Genomic DNA, 12,671 nt, shown 5'->3' with positions numbered 1-12,671 from the left:
TTTAAGTTGTAACCGATTCTCAATCTATTACAGTGGCGTTTTGTTTACTGATAAATTAGGATATTAATTCAAAGTTGCCAAAAAAAAAAAAAAAATTTAATACCAAGAAAACATACGTCTTACTATACTAAAAAAAATATATCCAACTTTATTAGTAGCTCCGTAAACTAAAAACTTGTAGTGAATCAACTCAGAAGCACTCATCAATTTCTGCTCTGATCTCTCTTAGTAGCTCCTCCTTGTACTCCTGAAAGGTCCCCGGGAACGAGGTGACCGTCCCGTTCTCGACCACCCAAAGCTGGCTCTTCTCGTCGTCCTCGCAGACCCGCGATATCAGCCTCGAGTCGTGGCTGACGAGGACGACCCCGCCGCTGAACTCCCCGAGCGCCTCCGCCAGCGCGTCGATGCTCTCCATATCCAGATGGTTCGTCGGCTCGTCCAAAAGCAAGATGTGAGGCTTCGACATCGATATCGAAGTGAACACGACTCTCGCCTTCTGTCCGCCCGACAGCTTCGCGATCGGCGTCAGATGGTTGCGGCTCGGCAGCCCGAATTTTCCCAGCCTCGCCCGAACCGCCTCTTGCCTGCTCATTCCTTCTTGCTCGGGATGTAGCCTCAGCAGGTACTGAACCGGACTCTCGTCCATTGATAAGATGTCCACAAAGTGCTGTGAGTACCTCCCGATTCGGAGCTTCTGGCTCCTCCGAACCTCTCCCTCGGTCGGGACGAGATCGCCGGCGATGAGGTTGAGCAGCGTCGATTTTCCCGCCCCGTTGGGTCCCACGATGGCGACCCGGGTCCCCATGTCGATGCCCAAGTCGACGCCGGCGAGCCTGAAGTCGTCGCGGTCGGCGTAGCCGAAGCCGACCTCGACGAGCTGCAACAGAGGCGGCGCGAGCTCGGTGGGCTCGGGGAAGTGAAACTCCACGCTGTAGTCTCGCCATCTCCGCGGGGCTGGTTCGAGCTGGGCTTCCTTGGCTCGGCTTGTTCCGCTCCTCTTGGCGGCGGATTTCGTCTTCTTGTCGTGGATCTCGAACCGCTTGTTGGTCTCCTTTCGGCGCTGCTCGTGGCCTCCCTCGAAGGCGTCGAAGTTTCCTCGGTAGAAGTGGAGTTTCAGGTCGTGGAGGTGAATGATATCGGAGCAGACCTCGTTGAGGAAGTCTTTGCTGTGGGAAACGACCACCAGAGTTTTCTTCCACCTCGACATGTACTCCGAGAGCCACAGGTCGGCTCTGAGCTCCAGATGGTTCGTCGGCTCGTCGAGCAGCAAAAGTGTGGGCTGTACAAAGAGAGCCCCGGCCAGAGAGATTTTCATCCTCCAACCGCCGCTGAACGAGCGAGTGGGTCGGGTTTGCATCTCCTTCGTGAACCCGAGCCCGGAGAGGATCTTCGAGCACCGAGCCTCCGCCGAGTCCGATCCCATCACCTGAAGACGCTCGTAAAGCTCCGCGAGCCTCTCCCCCGAACCCGGTTCGTCCTCCTCCGACGAGCTCTGCAACGAGGCGACCTCTCGTCGGAGCTTCACGAGCTCTTCGTCGGCCGAAACCACGGCTTCGATCGCCGACCTGTCGTCCCCGACGACCTCTTGCTCGACGAGAAGCACGTCGATGTTCTTGGGGACCGGAATCTTCCTCCACGCGAGAAGCTTCAGAAGCGTGGATTTCCCCGCCCCGTTCGGGCCGAGCACGCCGTACCTCTTCCCGTGCGATATCTTCACCGACGCGTTCCTCAGAAGCTCCGTTCCCCGAGCCGACACCGAGAAGCTCTCCACCGTGACGTCCTTGACGTTGGCGTCGAGCTCCTTCTCTCCGTCGGCTTTGCTTCCGATCACCACGCTGAATGCGTCGCGGTCGTCTCCGAGAGCCTCCTTCCTCGCCTGCTCGGCGGCGCAGGCGGCGAGAAGCTCCTTCTTCTCGCGCTTCTTCGACTCTTTTTCCGTCATCGACACCTCGAGCCGCGTGGTGGGACCCGACTTTCTCGGGTCATTCTTCGGCCGGGTCAGCGCTTCGTCGTCGTCGTCGTCGTCGTCGGAGGGAGGGAGATCGATTCCGTCGGTGTAAGACTTGGGTTTCGGGGCTTTGGGTTTCTTGGGCTTTTCGGGTTTCTGGTCCATCATGGCTAGCATCTCCGTCACAGAGAGTTTCTTCGCTTCTTTACCGCTGCTAGGCTTACCTTTACCAGCTCCTCCGGTATCGGACGCTTTTTTCTTTCCCATTGCTGATCCGATCAAACGAACTAAGTTCTCTCTCTCCGACTCTTGTAATTTTTTGTTTCTCTTTTCTCTCCGACTCTACACATATATATAGAGAAAATATTTCGAATATATTATTCGATTTTTAGTTATAGTTTCTGTTTTATAGGTTAAAAATATTATAGTTCTCTTTAGTTAAAATTAACCAACGGAAATTCTCTTTAGAAACTATTAATTGTCGAGCAATGTTTACATTAATAGTTTAAAATAGAATATAAATAAATTATTAAATACGATAAAATTCGCAACTAGATCCATCTTAACTTTTTTAGCATTGATCATTCGATTCTTAAGTATTTCTTTTTTCTTCATTTCAGTTACACGTATCTAATTTTCTTCAAACAAAATATTTTTCATTAATAACCACAATAATAATTTCGATTCTGATTTCCTATAAATTATTAAAATAAATAGCCAAGTTTGTCATTCTTATTAGGAGAATAGCCCAAGTTTCATTTTATTAAGCAAATAGCTCATATTTTCGGTTCAGACCATAACGCCCTTGGTAAATTCGCGAATAGGTTCATTTAATTAACCTACTGGAGTGAGTTAGATTAATTAATTAACTTATTGGTTGAATATTAGTTTAGGTTCTGATTTTTGTTGTGAGTAAAGTTAATTTACTAAATGATTGAATTCGGAATTTGGTTAATTAATTGAATGCTTTGAATATCAATTGACTTAAGTTATGATTTTTGTAATTTTTTTGTGAATTTCAAATCGTTCACGAATCAGTTAATTAATTAACCTAACTCACTCCAGTAGGTTAATTAAATTAACCGATTCACGAATTTACAAAGTGTCTCTCCTCAATCTCCTCCATCGCCGCCGATTTCCTCTCCGCCGTCGATTCCTCTCCCCCGCCGATTTTCGAGTAAATCTGAGCCGTCGATTCTCCGAGCATCGCCGCCGCTGGAGCTCGACGGAATCGACGCCGTCTATGGCGGATCTTGACGGTGTTTATGGCGGATCATGCCAGCGACGTTAGGGATCAGCAACGAGGATGAACGACGATTGGCGACGACGCGGCGGCGTGAAATGGATCGGCGGCGATCGGCGACGTGAAGTGGATCGGTGGAGTGAAATGGACGAAGATGAGAACGAGTTTAGGTTTAGGTTTTGAGAAAATTGAGTTTTGCTCTTATATATGAGATTAATTTAGGTAATGAAATAATAATTGGGCTATTCACTTAATTTATTCAAAGTTTGGTTATTCTCCTAATATTGATGGGTTGATTGGTTTTTTAAATTGTACAGCATAAAGAAAATCTTGTCAATAGCCGTTACACATATAGAACAAATTTTATTTCATATTTTTTACCATTTTATCTCTTTTTAATTTTGAACGCACCCAAAAAAATTAAAATAATACAAATTTGCTTGGGCTTCAAGTCACCCCATTAGCTAGTCTGGGTGCACAATAAATAATATTACTAAATTGACTATGGAGCTCAATCAATTTGTTACTTCTTAGCATGTTATCAAACTACAACGAAAAAAAAAATATTCGATGCATTTATTAATACTCTTTTAGAAGTTTTTTTTTTTTTTTTGGAGAGTCTTTCAGAATTATTCTAATTTATTTCAAATGTAAACTAAATAATTTACATAATGTTTGACAATATTCTTATAATCCAAAGTTAAATGACAAATAGTACGTAAATGTAATACATGCTTTTATTATAATGACAAATAGTCAATTTATTATGGACATTGTAGCGAAATAGCCAAAATGAAACTATGAAATTTGTTTTTAACCTATGTTTCACAATTTTTAAGAAAATAGCCAACATGATTATGGCAATAATTAAGGTCTTATTTACCCTTATTTATTAATAAATTCGTCATTTTCTCTCTCCTATTTTTTTCCTACATTTTTTTTTTACATAAAAACTTCAAAAAACCATATCTATCTCATATGAACTCGAAATTGAGTGATTCCAAATCCTACGGATTCGTGACATCGAGATCTTCAAAAATAGATCCATTGTGTTTGATGAAAAATAATGTTTAATACCATAGATATAGAAAAATCTACCTTAAATATGGAAATAACGGAAATTTTTTGAAATTATCAAAAAAAAAAATGGAAATGTAAATATGATGCATTAAACGTAATTTTTCATCAAACGCATTGGGTCTATTTTTGAAGATCTCGACGTCACGAATTCGTAGGATTTGAAATCACTCAATTTCGAGTTCGTATGAGAAAGATACGGATTTTTGAAGTTTTGATGAAAAAAAATAGTAGGCCTGTGCACGGTCCGGTCCGGTCCAAAACCGGTCAAAAAACCGGACCGGACCGTTCAAAACGGTTCAAAAAAACCCAAACCGGACCGGACCAAAAAACTGTAAAAACCGGACCGGACCGGACCGTTTTAAATCATCCAGACCGGACCGGACCGTTTTAAACCGTTTAGACCGTTTAGACCAGACCGGACCGGACCGTTTTGGACCGTTGGACCGTTTTGAACCGTTTAACATAATTTTTTAAAAAAAAACCATTAATTTTCCACCAAAACACAAACATATAATCATATTTAGGAGTTAAATACATGCACAAATGCCTAATTTGGTTAATTGGACATCAATTAATTTTTTTTTAATTTTTTTTAATTTTTTTTATAAATAAACCGGTCCGGTCCGGTTTAACGGTTTTTTTTTTTAAAACCGGACCGGACCGTTTACATTGAGTAAACCGGACCGGACCGGACCGGGGAAAAAAAAAACCGTTTTAAACCGGACCGGCGGTTTAAAAATCCCCGGTCCGGTCCGGTTTACGGTTTTTACGGTTTTTTTGCGCCGCCCTAAAAAATAGGAGAGAGAAAGTGACGAATTTATTAATAAATAAGGGCAAATCAGACCTTAATTATTGCCACATAAACCATTTGGCTATATCCCTAAAAATTGTCAAACATTGGTTAGATCCAAAATCACATGTTTAAAGTGGCATAATTAGTTACAAATCTCACTTATCATACACATTCTTAAAATTAATAATCATGTTTTATCGTAATACATATTTAGTTCATTCGAATTTATAACCTACTGTGTTATCAAAGCTCCTTCAGACGAGGCAATAAAATAACAAACGATTCATAAAACAAAGAGTTATGCTATTTGTCCCGATTCACGAGTGGGAACGATCCACTCGTGAGTTGACACGTGGCAGTTAGTGGCCACGTGTCAACTCACGAGTGGATCGTTCCCCACTCGTGAATCGGGACAAAAATCATTTCCCTAAAACAAATGAAAAAAAAGCAATATAAACATATACACGCAGTTGCACCAATATACATATAAATTACTACTTTTCTATTATAAGAAATCATTGAAAGAGTGTCGAAATTCTATTTTATCAAGCATGGAGATTAAAACATATGATCATAGTAAAAACATCGTTTCAAACTATTCTTAGCCGAGTCAAGCCAAATCATTTAAACTATACCATTGCTTTCTTTTACTCTCTTTTCTTTATCGTTCTTCTCCTGTTACCTTATCTCCATTTTTCCCTCCCTCTCTCTCACACAGCAATCTCACATGAGGTATTAGCTCTTAATACTCCTTAAAAAAATAAGAGTTTTTAGTTTGTACATCCTAAAATTCAATAAATTATAAGGGTTGAAATTTCAATAACCGATAAATACATAGAGAAGTATTACTCCACGACTAAATAAACCATGCAACACAACTATTAAATAGTTTAATTTATGGATCTGTAAAATATATAAACCAAATTTGAATACATTTTTACACAATCAATAAATAATCAGATTTGATTTTAACATTTTTTTCCCTCGAAAACACAATAAATCAAGACAAACCTGAAATTGCCACCCTAATATATACTTGGCTTTTTGCCCATTATCGGTTACATTTTTCTGAACTAAGTTTATTAGCATTCAAAGCACATAAATAAGTAAAACGCTTTTAGATTCCCCATTCACTTTAACTACAAAGAAAACACTTGCAATTTCTTTCAGTTTCAAAGCCGAATAACTATATACTCTAGTACACCAGTGTAGACAAAACCGATGAATACAGAGAGAGACAAATTATGTACATGACATACTTCTTCTGCTGTGACCTCCAAATGCAAATCCTAACAATTTATAGATACATATTCAAATGTTTATAATCTACTCGCATACCACACCTCCCTCAGGCAAACAAAAAAAGGCAATTTCATATGTACAACTTCGAATAAGAATCCCTGATGCTCAGATTTCTGAGCTCCGACTTTCAGAAATCTTGTCGTCGAAGCACGGTTCTTGAAACTCGCTAGGCTTGTTTCCTTCTTATATATTATTTTTGCCTCGTGTCTTCGACTCAAGTTTTGAGCTTTCTTTTTCTTCTTCTTCTTCTTCTTCTTAGCCTCTTGTTTTGGGCTGAGATCGGCCCACTAAGCAGGCTCGCGGGGACGGGTGGCCCAAAGGGAGCTCAAGGCCCAAAGACGCTGGAAATACTCACCCATGGCTAGCAAGCCTCTCGCGGCTTGTCGGGTCGTTAGTATCCGAGCCATCTGCTGCAGAGTTTCCTGCCGGAGATGGTCCGCCTGTGTCAAACAACACGAGATTTCATCAGACACAGAAGAAAAAAAAATACTATTTATGATAAATACTTGTCATCAAAACACCACGGGAGAGTTTTTTTTTTCACAAGACACGTCATCGAATTTAAAAAGGGTTTGAGAAAAATGTTTCCATGTAGATGATGGAAATCATGTCATCATTATTTATGTATGTGAGTCAACTCAATAATGTCATCCATGATACAAAAAACCACAATAAAATACTGAAGCAAGAGGGCCCAGGGAGGTTTTGCTTGTTGACATCATGAACATTGAAATATTTTCTTTTCAAATGTCTCTTTGAAAAAGCTATCCAAACAACAAGCAAGCACATGTTTTTGGACATGTTTAGCGAATTATTATCCAACACGGAAATGGAAAGACACAGACATGGATATCCATGGAATCGGAATATTACCTGGTCCAAGAAGCACACTAGAGCTTCTAGCTTCTCCATGGCAGTGCCAACTTGCGGGATATAACTCCCTTCCCCGAGCTGCCCGGCGGCGACGCTCTCTGCCAGCGTTTGTTGCAGTTTGTCCATGCCCTGAGAAAGAGCGTCCTCGGCTTGTTGACACGATTTTCTGAGGTTGTACACATCCAGAAGCTGCTGATCCGTCAAGGGCTCGAGATGAGGCCCCAGAATCTGTACTCAAAAGAAGAAGAAAAAAAACACAAACAAGGGGGATATAAATCACACGCACACATTGTTCGGATCCCGAGTAGAAAAGAGATCAAGAGACTCGACACTGTTCATTAGGTCATATGATGAAATGGAATCTCTTAATATGGTATCAGAGCCTGATACCATAAACGAACGCTCTCTCTCCGAAAAGAGCCTAAAATCTTGAGAAGACGTGATTTTCAAGATGCAACTTAATATGGTATCAGAGGTGCCGAAAAACTAAAACGAGCACTCTGACCCAAAAACGGTACTACTGGTGAGCCCAAATGAGTCCACCCATAGTTTTTTTTTTTTCGATGATGACGAAGCTCACCTTGAGAAGTTCGGAGGGACGGAAACCTCCGATCCAGAGGAAGAAGCGTTCGGCGGAAGTCTTCCACATGCCGGACATGACGTAGAACACGTCGGCCTTGGCGGCTGTCGCTTTCATACGGAAGAGTTCGTAGTAATGGTTCATGCCGCTGTCCACGAGCATTCGAAGCTCGACGTCGCTTGTCTGAGCGTGCAAGGCCGTCCTCAGCTCGCTCACCACCCGGGTTTGCTCTTCCACCCAATGCCCGTATTCCATCTCGAACGATGCCAACCCTAATGATGATGATGATGGGTCAAACACTAGAAACTCAATGAGAGGGTTCGTGAAATTTAAAGGCAGATATTCATTCAGATGTGAAATTGAGAATATTTAAAACCTGAACTCGAACTTCCAGCAAAATTTAGATTGGTAGGATCCAATCCACCCCCTGCGCAGATGCCCTGTTTGGAAATTTAAATAAAAATTAAAAAAAAAAATCGACTCGCTTGGATTATTTTGTCGATCAAACTGAGGTGAGGTTGGCTAATCTTTTTGCGTTCTTACTTGTTTTCTGGCGCGGTCGAGGTCTTGCTCCAACTGCATCAGCTTCAAACGGCTCGTTTCCAACTGTTGAACATAGGCCTACAAGAAAGAAAAGGGGACGAGAAAAAAAAAATTCAAAAACTGAAAGAAAAAAAAAACTCGGGCCTTTTCCGAAACATTTCTTGGTGAACAAGGCAAAACTTCGGTTACCTTCTTACGCAAACGACTCTTACGAGCCGCCTCGCGATTCTGAGCAAGCCGTCTTTGAACCTGACGAAACGCAAAGAAAAAGCGTGTTACAGTTAAATCAATAAACGACGAGATTTATCGATCGAATAGTCATACGCTAAGGTTACGTTTTCTTCTCGTGATAAGAAAGCTCCAGAAGTTATGAAATATCACGTTCATCTTGCACGAGCTCAAACCTCTTTTTACCTTATCTGGCGGCTTAGACGTTTCTTGGTAATATCTCTCGGGAGTTCCAAGGATTCCATTGGAAGTGTCTTCCGACTGCGTATAACACTAAGTCATTTAACAGTATGAGAAACACCCAAAACCAAACATTGGGGTTAGCGTTTTAGTCACGGTACCTGAGCACTTAGTTTAGTGTCGGCTTCTACGATTATGGAAGGCGATGCGATCATATTCCCGTTGCTTTTGAAACTCTCGCCCCAAATGTTCATCTGGTGGTGGATAGGCTCGTACGCGCCCATTCTCCGCGAGCTCACAAATTGAGCCGAGGTTGAGTTCATCGCGATTTCACTCCCACTGAGACACGGAAACAGAACGAAGCCTTGACGTGAGATTTCTTCAGCTTTAGAATGAACGAGTTCCATGACCCTTTGTGTTAGCTGAAAACGAATTAAGTTCACACACAAAAAAAAAAAAAAAAAAAAAAAAAAAAAGCTAATATAGAGATTGATTAAACTGGAAGCAAGATGGTATACATACTGTTTTTTTTTTTTTTTTTGTCTTTTTTAAAATTTGCTTGATTGGATCAAATACTGTAACTTGTAACAGAATTGAAACATATACCTCTAAATTGCTTAAAGATTAAAACACATCAATGATCTGGTATTAGAGACCCGAAACAATATATAATAAAATAAAAAGTGCCTTGTGGTTTGAGTCTGACTAATAAGAGAGGGCTGATTAAAGCAAAAGAACAAACAAAACTTCAAAAACACCCAAAAAGAGAAATCACATAATAATTAACGATCCAGAAAGAACCAGAAAAGTGTATACTTTTTGTTTGTACTAACATCCGAACATATCAAAACACACGACGAGAAGGGGAAAGAAAAAGGAAAACAAAATATCCAAAAACTGTGTTTTCATTTCAAACTATACATAACTTTCACTATAAGATTTAAAACGATTTTTTTTTTTTTTTGAAAGTCTATTAATTCCTTCAAAGGCTCATTAATACAGAACCAATTCAATAAAAAAACCTCAAAAACAGAGTAAAAGAAACCAAATATACATACACGAATACATACGCTTACGATACATGCGTATTCCATATATGTAAATACAAATATAAAATAAATACATCGACTTATGTTCATATTTTGCCGATTTATTGATAACAGGTATGATGGAGGAAAAAAGTTAACCGCCAAAAGAAAATCCATCTGTAATTTTATCATCTGTGTTTCAGCTTTCTCCGACAGAGAAACCAAATTTAACCAACAAACAGAAAAAGAAGAAGATGATTAGATAAATTGAATAACCTCAAGCTTTTTTTTTTTCCTTCTTTAGAGCTCCGATGATCAATCTCTCTGTGAAACAAAACCCTAGAAAGTCCAATCTCACTCCATTCCTCTCTCTCCCTCTCTTTGAGACGAGAATCGAATGAGAACACGACAGCTTAAAATGAGGATTTTCTTAACTGTGAATAAATTCTTAATATAATCTTCGCGCTATTATTTTATTGTATTTAAAAATAAATAAATAAATAAATGTATTCTTTTATCTGGAAGAACGACCATAAGAGAGAGTCAAAGGTCTAATAAGCAGAGAGAGGCGTATCGGTCGTCACGTTCCACTACCTTTTTCTAATGTGCGCACCAGGTGGATCGGGTTCTCTCCCACGGCCACTCTCGCCTTAACCTACGCACACAACGTGACGTCACTTCCCGGGGGAGTTGGACGCCGTTAAACGCGCTTTTGAACCGCGTGCTCCACACTCGCGCCTTCGAGAGGGAAAAATTAGCGCGCGTGGTGGATTCTTTTGGGAGCATCTCTTTATTTTATTTTATTATTATTTTCTTTTTATCGCTTTTTTTGGGTAATATTTGAGAGATGTCTTTATTTTCTTTAGTGGGAATAGTAACGGCTATTTGGAGATCCAATATTCCATTTCCACATCTTTTTTCTTTTTTTATCAACATTAACTTAATTAATCCCCTAAGATAAAATAAAGCAAAAACATATAAATATCATATAGATGTTTCCAATACAATCCACTTGATGCCTATGCTATGCAAAGAATTCAGATTCTTGTATATATGTGTGTATCAGTGTATGTATATATGCGTATCAGCCCCAAATTCTTGTTCTTCTTTACTTTATATTTTTCATAAGTAAAGTGGGACTTGACTACTAGCATATGGAATCGCAGAAAATATTACTTTTTTTCTTTCCAAGAATGAAGATTTGTACTTTATGTTGAGAGTTTTGATGATCAATTTTTTATCGATTGTTTGAAACAACTTATTTGATAATATGTTTGGAGTTTTAAGAGGGACGCATGATGCGTGAGAACACAATTAGGTGCTTAATCGTATATTGCATATTAAAAATGGAAATAAAATATTTAGAAATTGGCAAATAAACTTCGTATAACTTAGAAGTCAATTATTCTTATGTAACATAAAATGTTGGATTATTTTAAGAAATTTTAGCAGTTAAACTAACACGCTAGCGTTGTTGCACTTTTAAATTAAGTATTTGTAAACTTTTTTTGAAGGAAAAAAATCATCGTTGACTTGTTTAAAAAAATAGATTAATGTCGGATAAATTATATCATGATAAATGTTTGTAAGTATAAATAGAGTTAATATTTAATACTGATATACATATATATATATATATATATATATATATATATAATATTATGATAATAAATTATATAACTACACATATACTTGTTGAGAGTTATCAAGAATAATGCCCCTTTAAAATTTATCATAAATTATGTAATTTTGGCCAATAATACCATTTTTGTTTGCACTTTTAATATATTATTTAATTTTAGTCAATAATGTCACTCCTAAAAAAATGATATAACTACAAGCATATAAATGCAATTAATTTTTATCAGTTTAATAAATAGAATAAATGATGTAAGATATAAAATAAATATATTATAAATAAAAATTGAAATTGTTACCTAAAATTTAATACATGTTATCATTCAGAAGCTATCCGAAAATGCGGAGAGAAAAAATAGAAGTTTTAATACATGTTTTAGACTCTAATTATATTCTATTAAAAAAAAGTATTTTTTTCAAACTTGTCAAATATATTAAATATTAAAAAAATGGTCAATTTTTTTTTTTTTTAAAGAAAGTACTGAATACATCCAATTATATAGTTACGTTACGTTTTATATTAATGTAGGTAAAAGTAAATACAAATAGAAAATATGACGATATAGAACAAAGTTCACCGACGAATTGCTCACGCGAATTCAATCAAGCCAACAAGAAACAAAATAAATGTCCTATTAAATAACCTATACTTGGAGCTACCGGAGCAATATTGTATATTTACGAAAAAAACAACATAGATAAATTATTACATTTCATGTCCTCTTCCTATTATACATCAAAGACGGCACATAAAATTCAACGAAAGAATATTTTATATATTAGCATATAAATACAAATACAAGGCACTCAATACAAGGGTACTCAGTATTAGCATACGATTATTTAATTATTTTAGTAAATATCAGGAACTCATTTCGTACTACATATCTGCTACAAATAATTAATTACGTAACTAATAAGAATGTATAATACCTTAAAAACACTACAACAAACATTTAATTTAGATAATTTTGATGTCTCTGATAAAAAAAAAATAGTTTAATATATTCATAGTCTCAACTAATTTTGTAATAACTAAATACAATACATGAGTTTGCATGACAAATATGTTGAAAAAAAAATGTGTTTTCATATTGCTCACTAAAAAATTGGACAAAATAATGCGGGTTTGGAAAAAATGCGAGTTGGAAAAGAGTTTCACACAAATAACATAACAAGGAGTCAATCTCATTATGTATCTTAAGTTAAATAATTGATCATTTTTTTTAAAGTTA

General features: G+C 38.1%; 1 protein-coding gene and 1 pseudogene across 2 annotated transcripts; both read right to left on the bottom strand.

Moving 5' to 3' along the window:
- Positions 1–83: 83 nt before the first annotated feature.
- LOC149399308 (ABC transporter F family member 4 pseudogene) lies at positions 84–2,288 on the bottom strand (annotated as a pseudogene).
- A 3,910-nt stretch (positions 2,289–6,198) lies between these two features.
- On the bottom strand, positions 6,199–10,264 carry TGA4 (TGACG motif-binding factor 4). Of its 2 annotated transcripts, none has more exons than XM_089611486.1 (9): positions 10,075–10,264; positions 8,932–9,109; positions 8,777–8,863; positions 8,552–8,611; positions 8,363–8,440; positions 8,196–8,259; positions 7,820–8,091; positions 7,240–7,467; positions 6,199–6,806 (listed from the first exon to the last, which is right to left on the bottom strand). In XM_089611486.1, the coding sequence occupies exons 2-9, from the start codon at positions 9,091–9,093 to the stop codon at positions 6,654–6,656; spliced, it is 1,104 nt and encodes a 367-aa protein (XP_089467612.1). In that variant the 5' UTR covers positions 9,094–9,109; positions 10,075–10,264; the 3' UTR covers positions 6,199–6,653. The 2 variants fall into 2 exon arrangements, with proteins under 2 accessions (XP_089467612.1, XP_089467613.1); XM_089611487.1 differs by having other exon boundaries at positions 8,777–8,851; positions 10,075–10,260.
- Between the last annotated feature and the right edge of the window lie 2,407 nt (positions 10,265–12,671).

Source organism: Urtica dioica, chromosome 4, assembly GCF_054948205.1.
Source record: "Urtica dioica subsp. dioica isolate 48M chromosome 4, U.dioica_male_clone48M_v1_H2, whole genome shotgun sequence".
In the NCBI taxonomy this organism is placed as follows: domain Eukaryota; kingdom Viridiplantae; phylum Streptophyta; class Magnoliopsida; order Rosales; family Urticaceae; genus Urtica; species Urtica dioica.
The sequence above is the reverse complement of the archived record's forward strand: the minus strand, read 5'-3'. Positions and strand labels throughout refer to the sequence as shown.